The sequence below is a fragment of the Vanacampus margaritifer genome, chromosome 18 (assembly GCF_051991255.1).
Source record: "Vanacampus margaritifer isolate UIUO_Vmar chromosome 18, RoL_Vmar_1.0, whole genome shotgun sequence".
Lineage (NCBI taxonomy): Eukaryota > Metazoa > Chordata > Actinopteri > Syngnathiformes > Syngnathidae > Vanacampus > Vanacampus margaritifer.
This window is the reverse complement of record NC_135449.1, coordinates 5,363,865-5,381,896: the sequence shown is the minus strand read 5'-3', so window position 1 is coordinate 5,381,896 and position 18,032 is coordinate 5,363,865. Positions and strand designations below refer to the sequence as shown.

The 18,032-nt window shown below is 38.0% G+C and overlaps 2 protein-coding genes across 24 annotated transcripts in view; one reads left to right on the top strand and one right to left on the bottom strand.

Annotated features, from left to right (window-relative positions):
• fbxl15 (F-box and leucine-rich repeat protein 15) overlaps positions 1 to 18,032 on the top strand; it is a 158,969-nt gene that overhangs the window by 34,018 nt on the left and 106,919 nt on the right. For 20 of the 22 annotated variants that reach the window (XM_077550693.1, XM_077550674.1, XM_077550676.1 and 17 more), the window contains one exon: positions 4,534 to 4,586. The gene's annotated coding sequence lies outside the window, so the exon portion shown is untranslated. Of the gene's footprint in view, positions 1 to 4,533; positions 4,587 to 15,630; positions 15,702 to 18,032 lie in introns of those variants that run through there. The other 2 variants (XM_077550686.1, XM_077550694.1) reach the window with 2 other exon arrangements.
• The window catches only part of LOC144038298 (paired box protein Pax-2a-like), a 30,405-nt gene continuing 13,926 nt past the window's right edge, over positions 1,554 to 18,032 (bottom strand). The window contains exons 6-10 of one of the 2 annotated variants that reach the window (XM_077550662.1): positions 17,210 to 17,385; positions 13,089 to 13,203; positions 4,890 to 4,991; positions 3,895 to 3,981; positions 1,554 to 2,916 (exon numbers count right to left, since the gene is read on the bottom strand). In XM_077550662.1, coding sequence (XP_077406788.1) covers positions 2,840 to 2,916; positions 3,895 to 3,981; positions 4,890 to 4,991; positions 13,089 to 13,203; positions 17,210 to 17,385 — 557 coding nt within the window. In that variant the 3' untranslated portion in view covers positions 1,554 to 2,839. The remainder of the gene's footprint in view (positions 2,917 to 3,894; positions 3,982 to 4,889; positions 4,992 to 13,088; positions 13,204 to 17,209; positions 17,386 to 18,032) is intronic. The other variant, XM_077550661.1, reaches the window with a different exon arrangement.

Below are 18,032 nucleotides of genomic sequence, written 5' to 3'. Positions count from 1 at the left end.
GTGATGGGTCACTTACCTCTAATGTCTGTGTGGTTTTGAGGGCTAGAAAATGAACTCTTACTGTACGCTTATTTTCCAACAGCGCACTAAACGTCCCATTAGCGCCCCCCCCCACCCCCCGACGTGCTGTCACATGTACGCAGTGCTTTTTATCGCGCGCCCAAATCCTTCGCCAATTGCACACGGCTAATCGAGACGGTGTCCGCCGGCTGTAAATCAATAACGACGTAACTAAGTCGTACCAGGCGAAGGGATTACGGCGAGAAGAAAAGAGTGAAAATAAGCTTCCAGAGAGAGCGAGTGAGAGGAAGAGGGGGGGTGGGGGGGGTGGGGGGTTTGGTTGAGGAGGGATTTCACGCATAAATCTAGCGGCGGCTGCAACTTAAGCGCAAATTGAATTCCGAGGCGACGAGAGAGAGAGAGGAAAAAAATTAATTCAACTTTACAAAGCGGTGAGAGGGAGAGAGAGAAAGAGAGAGAGAGAGAGAGAGAGAGAGAGAGAGAGAGAGAGAGAGAGAGAGAGAGAGAGAGAGAGAGAGAGAGAGAGGGGGTTAAACACTTTATGCGCTGCTCGCTGATCCGAATCGGAGAAAACATTCTGCGGCTCCCGCCTCTAAGGCACGTGATCGCGGTTACACCTGAGAAGTCGCTTCATTTTTCTCTAAACAGGCTCGTTAGTAGGAGACATTTATACAATTTTTTTTTTTTCATTTTTGTACTTTAAAAGAAGGAAATAAATCATGATGTCTGCATTTTTGCACCCTCATTTTAGGGTTGGGCAAGCAACTGCGCGCGGGCGATATATGGACCCCCGGAGCATTTGATGCGGCCCGACATGACATTCGAAAAACCTCAGAGGAACAGCTATAAAAAGCCAAAACATAAGGAAATTTTTAAGTATAATTATACATTTGTTTATAAATCCATTTTGTTTAAAGATAAAGACAAAAACCTCTGCAGTACTTAATTGTGGTGTGTAGAGCTTTTTTTTCATTTCAGTTTTTTTGGGTGTGGCTAAAACAGTGCCTACAATTGCGAACTGCTTTTAGTTATTCTTCTTAGGCCAAGTTCTTTTTCTTTTCTTTTTTTTTTTACTACTCCAGCAGGCAGTTAGCTAGCTAGCTAGCAAGCTATGCCTACACCCCCGAAAAAATGCATCTTCCCTGACCATGCCACAATTGACAGAGCACTCGGCGTCGTTATTTCAATTCCAAAGTGAAGTGGTGACGCTGCAGATTAGCCCGCTAGCAGTTGGCTGTAAGGAGCCCTGAAAGCGAGCTGCTAGCTAGCTGCTAGCTAGCTGGTGGTCATCACCTCGTGGGATAAATTCAAGCCACCAGAGGCTTTGATATATGTATATAAATCCATGATCAAAAATATGTATTTAGTAGTCTAAAACCTCCAAAACATTATTAACCAATAAAGGGCCGGCATATTTTTTGCCTAAAATAAATAAATAATTGATTAAATAACAGCCATGTTTTTGGTAAAAGATTTCAGACACGTTTTTTTTTTTATTATTTTTTTATTATTATTATACAATTGTGACCAGCATTAATGAAAGAGATAATACCCATGAACATGAAAGACAGTTCTTAGTGTATTTACATGAAGTGTTTTGTCACACACGCAGACACGCACACGCACGCAGACACGCTCCTACAAATGAACATTAAATAAACTCCACCCACTGCACCTTTTTAACAGCTTCAAATGCATATGATGACCATCTGCACTGCATAGAATGTATACATTTAGACTTCCTCCTGAAGCATGTGGCTTGTCCCTAATAATATTAATAACAACCAATGGAAATAATATTAATAACACTGATCTCAATGATAGGCTGCTGTAAATAAACAACAAAAAAAGTCTTTGGCAAATGTGAATTACATTCAGTCAAAAAAACACAAAAAAAACTATGGCTGAAATTATGACGCGTTTTTTTTTGTTTTTGTTTTAAGGCATTGACCTGATTTTTGACTCCAAGGCCTTTAATAATGAATTTCAATTTTTTGTTTTTTATTCTCGACATAAGGGGGGGGGGGATGGCTGTTGGATCCTGTCCTGCCAAAGACTTGATCAACTTAAATGAAAACATCCAGCAGTAGTGCACGTTGTCGAGATGCGTCGCTTTAAGTGCCGAACCTAAAGCACATATGCATAAAGAATTCCTGCATATATAATAACGCTCCAGTGTTGCAAACCTTTGAAAATAGTGCAAAATCAACAACAAACAGTAAGAAAAAAAAAAGGACACAAAATGTTGCCTTTCAAATCCTGACACAGCAGTTTAGTCCTTTAAATTATTGGGGAAAAAACTGAAATAAAAAATATTATTAAGATACATCCACTTGCTTTCATGGCAACACACTGCACTTTTTTTCTCTTTTTTTTTTAACATGTTGATTGTGTATCACAGAGTCCTAATCTTCTCACGGCATTCCGCCATGCTGGATGATGGATGAAAATGCAGCCGGCTCATCTCGCGGCGTTCCCGTTTTACTTGAGTATTTAAGGGGAGGAGAAATAGGAAAATAAAAGGCCGCTGCTACATTTTGAAGCCCCAAACAGTCCCTGCTGAGAGCTGCCAAGCAAAGGAATGTACAGTATTGATCCACAATGGCTGATTTTAGTTTTTCTTTTTTTTCTTTTTCTTCTTCTCACTTTTCCACAACCGTTTACTGTTCATCAAGTTGGAGACATCTTGAACAGCCACTTAACACCCCAACCCGCCCCTCAAAAAAGTGGCCTCATCGTGTGAGCTCTGTGTCCTCACTGTGCTCAAATATGGAGGCTGAGGCGGTGGTCCTGCAGGTTGATTTGGTTTCCATGGTAACTAGTGGCGATCATAGGCAGCGGCAGCAGTGGGTGGGACGGAGCCTCTCGACGCGGCACTATAATAATAAGGGGAACCTGGAAGTTAACAGAAGAACGCACCATTTGAAACAATGAGTAACGGCATTTTTATTTTCTTGAAATTTATATTGTCAGCAATTCTCACTGTTGCAAAAGTTTACGTCATGTAGAACTATGAGGACGTTTTCAGCTGCAATTTGTAAATACTGTACAGCATTAAAACTACATGCATGTTACAGGGGCTGTAAAAAGCAATATAAACTAATATTATAGTGATAACTTCTGAATATATATATTTATTATTATTATTATTTTATCTATATTTTTTTAATATTGTGGATGTAAAATCAGAGTTTATTTGATTTGTTAATTTAGCCTGGCACTTCAATATGCTCTTGACAATAGGCCAACAGTACCTCTCATTTTTTTTAAATTAATTTATTAGTTATTGCACTGATTAAATAGGGTCATATGTTAACGAATAGATAATAAATAACATTATCTTAAATATTAAATATTTTTGATCTGTTTCTAATATCGTCATCAACAACGTAACCCACAATAACTTTCAATTCTGTCTTCATAGTAAAATATAGCATTCTGGAGTTGGGCATGTTAGCCATCTTTGTGGATGCTAACTCCACAGTTGTGCCTAACAATGAACCCGTTGACACCTTTTTTGAATAATACAGTTTTGTGAAAAAAATGTAAAAGTGTTGTCATATTTTTCTATTAAAGATTAGCCAATGATGTGATGAAATTATCCAAAGGGTATGTGGCAGTAGATTAGCAAGCTTGTTAGCGGCTAGTTAGCGGCTGATCTAATGTATGTGAAATGAAATAAGATATGCAATTAATTTGTAGACTTGTTTCTTTTAATGAAATACATATTTTCTGAAAAGAAAATGGTGACATTTTGGTCTAATTTTCAACCAAACAGTAGTTAATTACCTGAAAAATAAAGCTAGCTAAGGAGCATGTGGAAATAGTAGCAGGCTAGCAAGTGAGCTAGCAGGCTAAGCTAGCAGTACTCACTTAGTAATGCCGGATTGCTGAATCGCCAAGCTTCATTGTAGGTGGTGTACTGTGGATGACTGTATGGGTTCCCCGAAAACTCGCTCCCTGCAAAACAAGACAACAAACAATTAAAATTTCAATCCCTTGGAAAAAAAACAACACATTTTTCGCACCCCAGCCGCCATTTCTCACGACAGTCGAGGAGGTGGGGGAAAGAAAAAAAAAACGATAGTCATCGACGTGTGACCGTTCAGGCACGTAATTTATTTCTTTTTCATTTGGCTTAAGTTATGCAACAGTGAACAATACAGGAGGTGACACTGAGGCCGCCTTTCCGCGTCCCATTTATGGATATCTACCCATTCTTCTTCCCCCGTTTTTAATTCCGAGCCGGTCTACTAATAAATGGCAAGTGTTATTAATAAACTGCTCCATGCATACATTTTGCATTCAGCGCCATAAATCTCGCTTTGAGCTTTTAGCCACAGAATTTCACGGGAGAAAAGGGGAAGTGTCGGCGAGCGCGGCGGCGACGGTTCGACACCTTTGCTTCCTTTACGAGACAATAAAGGCCATAATTTATATGAAGCCGCTGAGGAATGGCTTTGCTTTAACAGTGTTTGGCGCCCGACACTAAATCTCGTTCTTTGTGTGCAGGGCGAACGGTCTGGAACATCGCACGACAACTGGAGTGAGGCGAGAAAGTCGAGGTACGTTTGTCTTGGGGAATTTGCACCTGAACATTTTTATTTGTCAAACTCCTGGAATTCCAATTCACGACTTCGCTACTTCCAATTTATTTATTTATTTATTTTTGACGTGATGTCATGGTCATTTTATGTATGAAAAATAATAGTCATTCTCATTTTCTGTTGATTAGCTTCTTAGCTAACTTTTCAATGACAAGCAAAACTTTCATGCTAGTTTTTTTTTTTTTAAATGGGGCATTAGACCCTCAAGGGGGTTAATGTCAGCAAATAGAGTAGACGTCAAGTTTGCTAATTGGCGCTTACCAGGAACCATTCCAGCGAGCGTAGAAGTCGGGTAGCTGCCCTGGCCTGTGGGGGGGACGTGAGGGGGGTAGCCGGGTAATGTTGTGTTGGCCATGTCCCGACCTGAGCAGACAAACATGACAAAAGAACCAGACATGCTTTGTTAATACTGAAGACAATAGCAATAAAGTTTTGCTATTTGAATGATAACAATATGTAAGATATAATCCCTTTTTTATTTTTGGGGAGAAACTAACTAAAATCACTCCAAAACTTTTTCTTCTTCACTTTTTTTGCATTTAAAAAAGAAAGAAAAAAAGTCTGTTTTAATCTTTCTTTTCAAAAGTGAATCAAGAATTTTGTAGTATTTCAAACAAATAGTTTGAGAATTTTCTTACAGTTATTTAAACAATTTATTTTATTTTTTATTTTTTTTATAAGGCTTATGTTGCTTATATTGTGATTGTTCTTAATTGGCAAACAATGATTTGAATGCCATCATATACTAAAAAAATATATATATTTTTAGGAAACTAGAATAGATTAATTCAAAGTGCTCTTGAATAGATTGAAATATTCAGTACTGTTTTTTTTTGGGCCGATGCCGATCCTTAGTCAAGGAGGCCGATATTAATTTTCAGTAAAAAAGGGGGGTTGAAATATTGGCGTCAAAATTTTAAAAAATACAAATGTCAATCTTGACTTTGTTGCAATGTCTTAAAGCAGGAATGCTTATTGAACAATTTTTCTAACGGTTTTTTTTTTCATTAAAAAAAAAAAATCTTAGACAATATATTAACTTCCTTTTAAATGTCTAAAAAAAAAATCTCTAGGGAGCTCCCAAGGTTATCAGTACGTCTTAAAAAGTTAAATGAAGACTTAAAGAAGTGTTTTTTTCTAAATTAAAAAAAAAAAACTGAAATCTTAAACTTTCACTTTTCTTTGTTTTAATGTCGAACAAAAACAAAAGGTTCAGGAAGTTCCCAGGGTTTTATCTTTACCTTTTATCAGCCGTCAGATTTTGGGAAAAAAGGCCGATACACAAAAACGGCAAAAACGGCAAAAACTGTTCAGCGTCATGAGAATTTCATAGCTTTTCATACAAAAATTATTAGTGAACATAATCACAACAATAAGCTCTGACTACTTGGGAACTGACCAACGGGATACATTTACTTAATCCATATCATGGTACACGTTTCATATGTGCAACATGTTGCACTCTTTTGCTGATTCAGCTCTGTTGCGCCTTTTGAGTATTTGAGCCCGCGGGCCCCCTCTGCGGAGCGCCACCAGCGCGTCTGCCACATATTCAGCTCCGTAATTGAGAGTGACGGTTCGGGTCGTCCTCGCTGGCCCGCGGGGATGTTTTTTGGAGCGCGGCACGTAACCTCAATCTGCACAGGCGCCATTGTGGACCAGTGGCCCCGCTATATTGTGGCGGCGAGGGCTCAAAAAGGGGGAACAAGAAAAAAAAAAAAAAAAACGACTCTCCCGATGGAACTTTAATGAGGACAAGATGCCACAAAAAAAAAAAAAAAGGGTTGTCTGTGTATGAAGCGTTGGCGTTGACGTGGAGAAGAATATTTGAAATCAGTGAGATGCAGCCAGCATGGCCTGTTGGAGACATTGTTGAGCTGCTACATCATCAGATATCATTTACTTTGCTAGCTAAAAAGTAGTGAGTAGAGTTACACTACTACCTAAATACGCTGTTGGGAAAACTACAGAAATGACTGGATTTCTGACTCATTTTATGCTTATTTTGTAATAAATAAATATATAATTAGAATCTCCATTTGAAAAAGGTGGTCAGGCGCATGCCAAAGCAACAGGTGGCGCTATAACCCCTAGAGCTCTTGAGCAAAATTTCTTTTTTTTTTTTTTCTGGAGAGCTCAGTATTGTTCATTCGGTAATTTTACCAATTTTACATGTCATCATCATTGCGCTCTTTTTTTTTTTTTTTTAATATTAAAAAAAAAAATTATTTAAAAAAAAAGAAAGAAAATTAAATATTTTTAAAAATATATATTTTTTGTATGTGGGTGAGAATGTGTATGTGCGTGTGTGTGTGTGTGTAAGTGTGTGTAAAATTTCTAATGAGTGAATTAAATAAAGTTAAAATAGAATAAAAAATACTGGCTACGAGGTATGGAGATAATTTTATAAAAAAAATACTCATTCATTTATTTGTTTAATAAAGAGACTACAGATAAAAATACAATAGAAAGTGAGTGTCCAAAAAAAAAAAAAGAAAGAAGCTTTTTTTAAATGTATTATTATTTTTTTTTAGAGACCAGTCTGGTAAATGTGCCTAAGCAGGAGGCCATTTTAGGCCCACAAAAAGAATTAGTTTGCCACAAGCCAGTGCACTCGCGTCAAAGGGAGCCGTGGGAGTGCTGAGGGTGGGTGTGGAGTGTTTTGCTCCGCCAGCGGTGAGGCCTATTGTGCGTCCGTGTGTATTTGAGACACCCTGGTCACAATTGTCGCGAGTAACCCAACCATGTCTTTGCATGATGGCGGCAGATGCTTCTCTAGCTGAGAATCACGTTCTCAAGTGAAACCGCCACTGAGATTTGAGAGTATTTGCGGCAGACGTGAGTAGCCGATGCCAGATCAATGCTAACCGCGCTACCGATCCGAAGTTTGATCGGGATATCAATGCAGTCCTTCTTGGTTAACCCTTCATTGGGAAATGGGATTGCTCCTCCGACCTTTAAAAGAGGAAGTCAATCCAGTCTGTAGTCGTTGATTACCTCTGCCAAGGAAAGATTTGAGTCACTGAAGGACATGTTGGCATTTGTTGCTTCTTTTCCGGCGAATTTGAGTTGGCGCTCGCCGACTGTTGCTTTATGTCCTCCAGTTTGCGGGGCGGGCACCAGTTGGGGAAACCGTGTTTACGGCCGCGATAGCCTCATTAGCTGCGTCCTCGCCTTTTGTTGCCTCCTCAACAGAGATTCTCATTAAAAGATGGGCTTCTTTATATTATTGTTTGCCGCCTTTTTGACAGTCCTTTTAGATTGAATGCCAGCGAATCGAGCTATGGTTGATTTGATCTACTGAGCAACAACGTGACATTTGCAGCCTGTAGCGTGTCGTGCAATCTTGTATCTGCACCAACATTTGTGTCCGTCTTTTTTGGCCTATGCCCCAACTTTCTACACAATATTTTGTAAACAAATACAAACAACAACTGCTGATAATCCCGAAAACACACTCAGAACGTTAGCTACTTAAAAATCTGACAATACTTTTTTTGGCATGGACCTTAATGATCGATTTCCAATTGTAACACTGCCCCCCCCATGGTTCATGATAGTACTGCAACATGCGGCGCTTTTACGCCAGCTCTCCCTGGATCTTCAGACTAACAAATGCCATTACAATTCCTTCATAGGAGACAAAGAAAAGATTTCTTTTCTATACCGCTTATCCTCATCAGGGTCATCCTGGGTGACGTTGTGCTTTGGCAAAGACAAAACAATCCCGGAAAGTTTTGAGCATGACAACGAGAAGCGCAAACAGCAAAACTTCATCTTCATTTGGCAGCGGCGCGAGGCCATTAGCGACTGCCTCTTTAGCTCGATGCAGTCTAGCATGACAGGGACACCTTCATGTTCGCCGCAACAACCGCAAATCTTTGACCTCCATCTTTGAGGCGTTCACAAGCCAAAAAAAAAGGAGGGGTGAAAAAACCCCAGCATCCTAATTAATTACAAGGGAGTAAAGAATGTTTGGCGAGCCAAATTGCTTTAAATCCCCAAACACTGGCTGAAAGTCGCTCATTATCAAACGTGCGCTCAAAGGTTAGTTTGCGTTTGTGATAGCAGACTTATAATTCATCTCGAAGGATGCGTTGACATGGACACGGCTACGCAATGAAAAAAGATGAGCAACCAAACGTTCCACTCCAGTCCTCTAGGTGGCAGTAATGCACTTTACAACCTTAATGCAGCAAGTTCGTTTCAATGCATGTTTGTGTGTTGGGTGCGTTGTGTCATTGCCTCATTTGGCCCCGATGCAAGTGGAATGTAACGGAAACGTGAGAATAAATGGATTTATCCACATCTGAACCCAGATGTCATGAGATCGTCTTTTGCTCATCTAGCATGTTTATTAGGACTAACAACCAGCAAAACATGGTGCTTAAAAGCAACAATGTCGAATCTGGCAAAAGTGGAGTTAGTCTTCAATATTGCGCTTTAAAATGACACCAAAAAGTTTTAGTGGCCTACCCAAAGAAAACCCAAATAAAAATATTTTTTCTGAAGAAATTTGATTTTTTTTTCTTGTGATGTTATTAAACAACCAGCAAAACATGGGTCTTAAAAGCAACAATGTCGAATCGGGCAAAAGTGGAGTTAGTCTTCAATATTGCGCTTTAAAATGACACCAAAAAGTTTTAGTGGCCTACCCAAAGAAAACCTAAATAAAAATATTTTTTTCAGAAGAAATTAGATTTTTGTCTTGTGATGTTATACTTTTCATACAGGAAAAAAAAAACTGCTGTATTTTTCTAAGGTGAGGCAGTTTTCTACACTGCAAAAAATGTGAATTTTTTTTAAATATTTTTTTTCATGAAAACCTGTAAAACTTAAATTCTTTAGTTTTTTGGTGGAAATGACTATTATTGTAATGTAACTTTAATCTATAAAATTCTATTATCAAGATTTTTTTTTCTCTTGCAATATTCCCCCTGCTCTTACTAAAAAAAAAAAAAAAAAGACTAATCCATCTGGAATGTCTTTTATCCTCTAAATACAAATCTTTTATACACATTTAATACTTCCCCTTAATATCTATAAAAACATAAAATCTCATAATACATCATATCATTCTCTTGTTGTTGGAGAAATCCCTTTACTAAAAACTTTTCCCGGACAAACTTTGTGTTTTTTTCCCCCCCAGACAAACGTTTGTGTAAAGCAATTATGGCGCGTGTCATCGACACGTGCTTTAAAGGCCTTTTGAGGCCTCCATTAGCGGGCCCAGTCGGGAATAACACACTCTCACTTTGTCAGAATGCACAGTAGAGAAGCGCCAAACTCCCATTGATAGACCAGAAGAAAAACACCTCGAGTGGACAATCGGCCGTATCAAAACCATCTCGCCATTGACGAGTTGGAAATCCACACACGCACACAAAGTTCTTCACAAATGGAGTCTATTTGAATTTCAAGCAGAAGACGGCACACCTCGGATGGGATTCATCAAATCAAATGACTTCCCATATCAACAATAGAAATTACCTGACAATGTTCAATTATCCTAGCCACATATTCATGGAGCCTTTTTTCGGGGGTAAGAAGGGACTATTTAGCAGGTTAATGTGCTTTAATGTGGAGGAAAGGGAGAGAGAAGATTTCGATGCTTCTCACAATGCCCTTAAATCCTTTCTCGGTGGAGCCTGCTGCTTTTCAAGCGCCTAATAGGATCGGCAGAGGACACAAAAGATGGTCTATCGGTGCCGCCGCAATCCCGTTTTCTTGGCCGTGACTTCATGAATCAAGTCTAATAGATTATGCAAATTCCGGTGGTACGAAATCAACGTGATCAATGACTTTAGTTGGGGAAAACATTCGAAAGTTTCCTCCTCGTTAACGCACAATTAATTTGAAATTGGATCACGGCCTAAATATTAAGCATCATTTAACTCCTTTTTTTTTTTTTGCTTACAATTGCCCTGCCAGGCGTTTGTATCACTAACACAAAGCCACGAGAGACATTCATATTTGGCACAACAGGAGCTTCATTACTTTGACCTCGAAATGTTTATTTTCCTGCCAAGAAGCAGTGAACAACCCTACATTATGAAACACGTTAAATGATTGTAGTGTATGTCTCTCAACAAAAGAGGATTTCACTCGGTTGCCAATATTATGTGGGGTGCGAAAGGATTCAAGGACCGTTTGATTTGGAAAAAAAAAATGTCGATTCGGTTGGTCTCAGATGGATTACGATTCAATTCAGTACAGTACAGCTTGATTCCATATCTCGATATATTTCCAAATGGAAATCCAAAAAGATTTTCCGGTTCAAACCAGTTTTTGTTGCTCCTGTATAAAGTTAATGGCCTTCCTAAGGAGCTCCCAAAAATTACAGGTGTCAACTTTTTTCTCAATGGGCAATTATTAGTGATAGACGATATGGTTTTTTTTAAGGCCGATTCCGATACCGATTATTAGTAGTTAGTCAAGAAGACGGATAACCAATATTTGGAGCTGATATTCATTTGTAGTAAAAGAGAAAATATTAGCGTAAAAAATTTATATATAAATAAAGTTTTTCTTGTAATTTTAAACACATACAGAATTGACAGCTTTGTTTAAAAAATTTAACAAAAACTGCAAGGATCTTCTTAAGTTAAATTAAAAACTTAGTAAGTAAATAATTCCCTAAAGTTTTCTTCCGTAAATAAAGTTTTCCAAACTTTCCACATCATTTTCGAATTTATTTATTTATTTAATTTATCAAAAATAAAAAGTGTAGGGAGTTCCCAGTGTCAGCATCATTTTTTTATACAGTGTATATTTAAATAAATCCATAAATTAAAAGTTCCCTTTATCTCACTGAGCGACAAATGCATGCAAATGTGGCTAATCTGTTTTTTTTTTGCCAGGTTTCAAAAGATCTCTGCAGACTGTGAAAAATTGTCTGAATTTGTTCAAAATGTCTTTGGACGATCAGTGAGATGCCAGCTTTATCGGCCTTCAGATTCGTAAAAAGGCCGATTCCGATATTTGCTAATCGGCCCGTCCGATAATCGGTTTATCCCTAGTAATTATTGTTGTTCGTCTACGTTCAGACAGAATAACTCAACCGTATTATGCATGATGTTAAATAGCTACGAATGTAAGCTTTTATGGCATTTCAAGGCAGCAAAAATTGGGCATCGACAAAGCCCCGAGACCAGCTCCAAATTTTTTTTGTTTTTTTTACTTGTACATTATATAGCCCACTAAGGCAAATCATGTGCATGTAGCCTGCTCCATATTTGGTGTTAAAATCTGCATCAAAATTGTACATGTTCTTCAACGTTGACATACTGCAAACATACATTTTTTGTTATCAAACTCCTTTTAAAATAAATAGAACAACTATTTTGAATGTTTCTTTTTATTATTATTATTATTATTTTATTTTAAATTTTTATTTTTATTTTTATTTTTATTTTTATTTTTATTTTTATTTTTATTTTTATTTTTATTTTTTTTTATTTTTTTTATTTTTTTTTATTTTTATGTTTTAAATTTTCTATTTTGACTGTTTCAAAGTCATTACGGCCTTCTGGCCCATGCCAAAAATAGATCTGACACCTATCGGTAATAATTTCAGCCTAAACAATCACATCTCCAAACTTGATACACAGTTTTGACTGAATCTTGAACGGAGCGCAATGAACTAAATGAACAAAGTGTGACAAAGACGGTACGTTTTAAAATGCAATGATTCGATTCAGTTCGGTTGAAATGTTTCGCATTCAAATCATGAATCTTCCTTAGGACATGGCAAAGATTGTGAAATAGAAACAAAAAAAGGATCTCATTGTGGTTTGGTGACCGGCAACAGAGTCGTCGTGAACCCGGACTAAGCCCAACAACCGTCTCGGTAATAATAGCGACAAGAAAACAATATTTCAATTAGCCAGGCAATCATTAACTGTGACAAGGAGAGAAGTAGGCTGCGAGATTGGGCGAAGGGGGGCGGGGGGGGGGGGTGCAGTGGTGACGGCGGGGTTGAGGAGGAGGGGGGGGGGGGCTGTTTGTAGGGTGACACGGGAGGGTGAAGTAAATGATCACGGTGTTAGAGTGAGGCGGCGGAGGTGCCAGAGCGTATTTACCGAGGCGCATTACTCGTGTTCCAAGACGCACAAACTGCTCCCCCCTCCCCCCCGTACCACCACCCACTTTCACCCCCCCTCCTCCAGGTGACAAAGTGAACAAATCACAGAGGCAGCCAACCAGCAGTCAACCCCCCCCCCCCCCCCCCCTGACGAATCTGATCTAGTGACACCCAAAGGACCTTGTCACCGCGCCCCAATTTCCAAGCCGCTCGCTCAGCAAAAAAAAAAAATGCTCGGACGACGACAGATGCTAACGCTCCGCTAACGCGTTAAAAAAGCCTTCACACTTGACTTGTTGGGTTTGACTTTTTAATGTTCACACATTCCCGTACAGCGCTCTCGGGAACCCCGGGGTGGGGGGGGGGCTTGATCTTACCTACGGGGTAGCTTTGCGATACGCTGGGGCCCAGCTCCGGGTTGGCGTTGGACGGCAAACTGGGCTTGACTTCGTCCAGGCTGGAATTGAGGCCAGGCAGCGAGTACTCATTAGCCTGAGGGGGCGGACAACGGAGGGGTTACGCAAGCAGACAATTCCTTCATGCCGGCGCCGGCTCCAGTATACGTTTTGTGTGAGAGCATTGTGCGAGTGGAGGCCGCGAGTGGAAGCATATCATGAATGCGTTTGAGAGGAAGTGGGCTTTTCCTCGGATTTGCAGGGGATGGCGAGGAGGCGTCAGCTGGCCTTTTGTGCTCGCCAGTTTTTGGTCTTGAGCGGATCCGCTTTGTTGCACCCCCCCCCCCCCCCTCGTGCGCCCGATGCCACCCACCTTTAAATTCGGACCGACCTCCCTAAAACCGACTTACACGTTTTGTTACGTTTTTAAGTCACGCTTAAGGTGACATGAATACAAAAAGTTAAAGGGTGTTAAAAATCTTTATAATATGTTCTCTAAACACGGCACACTCTAAAAAATGGGTAACCGAGCCTCTACTGAGTCAATAAATGGCTCTTTTAATGTAAAACATAAACATAAAATATTGGTCAGATCCTTTACTTGGGAAAAACAATTGGGTCATTTGTTTAAAAAATAAATTAAAAAACAAACAAAAAGTTGGGTCATATTGACCCATAAAGTGGATCGGTCCATTTTTGATCCATAATTGGTCAAATGGTTTAGCACATCTATTTTTCCTTTTTTTTTTTTTTTCAAATTGGATGTCAAGCAGTTCAAGTCTAATGGAGAGCTTAAAATGATACAATGGTAAATGATGAACTGCCAGATGTTAAAACAAACAAACAAAAAAACGGTTACCCAAAACTGATTTTTATATCTACTTAAGGCGGCTACTTTTTATTACTGTTATTTACTTTTTGTTGTTCTGTGCATTCATTTCAGAGTCCAATGAGACATTGAACTGATAATAGAAAAAAAAACTACTGACTGTATTAGAGCCCCACTAAAAAAAAATAATCTTTTAATACGTTATTTTGATTTATTATTATTATTATTATTATTATTATTATTCGTTTTTATTTAATTTATTTTTTTACTATTTTTGGGGTAATATTACTGTATTATATTATGAAAGGTTAAAAATTCAGATTTTTTTTTTTGCCAAATATATAAAAAAAAAAAAAACACTTTATAATTATTTTACATTTTTACTCAGTTTCCATTGAGATCTTAAATCCAATACAAAATAACAACTTTTTTTTTTTTTTTTTTCTTTTTCGGTGATGGCAGCTGCTAGCATGTTTTTTTTTTTTTATCTCCTTAATGAGATGAGACTTCCGGAGTGGGACAATATTAGTCCGAGGCCCGGTGTGAGTTCAGCGGCCATGGGTTTGTCTCTGTGGGCCCTGCTCCCATGAGGTGTGGGTGGGGGGGTGGGGGGCACGCCTGTGACCCCACTCTTGTCTGCTTCTATCGCCGATAAACTCTAATTGTCTGCTACAACTGTCGGCTGGCACAAGGTCGGATGTTTGGCTCTATTGGGCAGACGTTTTTCTCATGCAGATGGGGGGCCGCGGCATGAAAAGGGATGACCACATGGCAGGCAGAAGTGTGGGAGGGGCTCCGTCCATTGAGAGCCGCGTCGCCAGAATGGCTTTTTAATGCGTCACTACAGCGCCCAGACACTTGGCTAATAGGGCCACGTTTTGCACAGGAAGGGAGAGGGGGGGGGGGGAGTGAGAGGCCCCCCATGAAAGGGAAAGTGGTCTGATTAATATTGCATTAAATTAAAACGGATTTTTCTGGATGGTTCCTTTTTTAAGTCGGACCGCCCCCCCCTCAGGCCCCGCCTCCTCTTCACGCCCGAGCCTTTTAATACTCTCGCCGACGCTCTTTGTGATTGCAAGTCATTTCCAATTGGTTTTGGTATTGATCTTGCAGTCGAAATCAGTTTTGTAATTAGCTGCAAATGAGGCCCTCTTCTGGAGGTGAGGCCCGTCCCGCTGATTTATCACCTGACTAATTTGGCCCGATTGCACAGAAATTAAAATGAACTCAATTAGGCCACTGCTTTTTTTTTTTTTTTTCGCTTTTTATGGCGCCGACTTGGAGTTTGCAGGGAGAAGTGAATCGTCTCTTGTTGTTTAATCGGATAATGGATGTAAATAAAGGTTATCCGTTGTAATAAAGCCACAGTTTTTAATAAGCAGCATCGTGGGGGGGGGGGGGGGGGGGGATTCGCTGCCATCTGAGTTCATTCATCTATTCAGTCAAAAAAAAATGTTCCGCGGATTCCAACTGCCCGATGACAAACGTTTAGTAGGAATTTTTGTGTGTTGACAAATGATTGACGCCTTCTTTCTCAGATTGGTTGTTTTTCTTCAAGCTTTGTGGTTTCTTATACAATCAAATATAGAGCCAGAGGCGACTTATTTTTCACAGATCATATTTTTAATTTACTGTCAAGTTATAATTACTGTTGAACAAATATGTCTTTTTTTCTTTTTTTTTCTATTGCTGCAGTAATTCTCCCTTTGATCAGGTGGCGTCCCAGTAGCTTTTAACATATCGACAGCAGAATGTGACCTTTCACCTGCAAACGCTTAAAGGTGTGGTTCTTAATGTTTCTTGTAAAATTGCCGCTTTTTCCACCTAACTATGCCATTTCCCTCGTGAAATCGTGGCATTTTGTTTTCAAATTTTAAAAATATGACTCATTTGATCAAATTTGACTTTTTCATGTCATTGTCATTTTCTCGTTATTGTGCCCTTTTCTCACACAATTACAAATTTTAATAAATAAATAAATTTCTCAAATTTGACTTAAATAGAATTTAACTTTTTGCTTGTAAGTATAACTTTTGAATAAAAAAAAAAAAAATTCTTATTATATTTTTACAACCTTTTTTCTCGCAAAAGGCATTTGTTTTTAAAATTACGACTTTTTAGTATGAAGATTATTTCGTTCTATTTGCCATTTCCTTATAAAATATTGTTTCTTAGTTCAAGTGATTATGACTTTTTCTTCCATTATGACTCATTGCCTATAAAATTATGACTATTTCTGCTATTATTAGTAATATATATATATTATAATAATATATAATAAAAAAAAAAGTAATATCCAACAAATTATATTTTTTCTTCTTTTTTTAATTAAAAAAAAAAGAAGCTTTTTTTGGTATGATATTAATGTCATTATATATCAATAGGAAAATGTTAGGTTATCAATCGGCAAATTCGTTCTATTTGCCATTTCCTTATAAAATATTGTTTCTTAGTTCAAGTGATTTTGACTTTTTCTTCCATTATGACTCATTGCCTATAAAATTATGACTATTTCTGCTATTATTAGTAATATATATATATTATAATAATATATAATAAAAAAAAAAGTAATATCCAACAAATTATATTTTTTCTTCTTTTTTTAATTAAAAAAAAAGAAGCTTTTTTTGGTATGATATTAATGTCATTATATATCAATAGGAAAATGTTAGGTTATCAATCGGCAAATTCGTTCTATTTGCCATTTCCTTATAAAATATTGTTTCTTAGTTCAAGTGATTTTGACTTTTTCTTCCATTATGACTCATTGCCTATAAAATTATGACTATTTCTGCTATTATTAGTAATATATATATATTATAATAATATATAATAAAAAAAAAGTAATATCCAACAAATTATATTTTTTCTTCTTTTTTTAATAAAAAAAAAAGAAGCTTTTTTTTGGTATGATATTAATGTCATTATATATCAATAGGAAAATGTTAGGTTATCAATCGGCAAATTTTTCATGAACTAAAAAGCCAGTGACAACCCAGTGACCTTTTTCGTATCGCATCATATTAAATTCCTCATTTTTATTAATTTCCTGTTGATGTACTGTTGTTCTCAATTATGGCCCATGCAAGGAATGTGTTTTTCATCGCAAAATCAATAACGCGTGGGAGTTTTCCAGGCAATTCCCTCCTGCCGCATTTCTTCTTGGTGGCCAGCTTTAATTAGCCTCTAGATATGGAGTATCAATGTTTTGTTTTTTTTTGTGCTCAATTCAAAATATAAAGAAAATGAAAAAAAAAAAAACAGCTCCACTAACCTGTTCCGGTTTGACGTGCTCCGATGTCGGGAAGACGTCCGGGTACGAGGGGCGTTCAAAGACCCGGTCCAGCGCTTCCAGCTGCTGCTGGGTGAAGGCGTCGGCCCTCAGGTGTTTCCGTAAACTCTCCACACTACCCTGAGAATCACTGTTTGGGCCAGAACCATCTGAACCATCTACAAGGAGAGAGAGCGACAGTCGACACGCTGACCCACCCGCCATGTTTGTCAAAACCGTAGTTTGCGCAAATACTGGCTGGTCATGTTTGTTTACTCAAATGCAGATTGAAAAATTTAATCTTAGATTCTTAAAGATAAATAAATAAATTAATAAATTTAAATTAATCGGTACAATAAATAAAATCGACCAACCCAAAGAAATTTACTGTATGTCAAGAGACTTGAGGACTTTAATATTGAGGACTACAATGCATAAACTTCTTAACTCATTCACTGCCATTGACGGCTATAAACGTCCAAAATTCATTTTTAATGTTTCTGTTAGTTTAACATTTTTTTTCCACTTTTGCTCACAAGAGTATGAAAACCTAGAATTTTATTTATTTATTATACATTTAGAACAGATATGAAATTTGTGATTAATTAATGCGATTAATCACAATTAAAAAAATAATCGCCTGTTGCCCCTGATTTTTAATCATCTTTTTCTTTTTTTTTAATGAATTTATGGCAGTGAATGAGTTAAAGACTGTATAACCTCACTGATAAAAACCTTAGTGCCATCAAAATCCACAATCTCACCGGCTTTTTGTGTATCTTGGTAGGCCCTGCTGTTTTGGTTAGCAAACGGCGTCTACAAACTG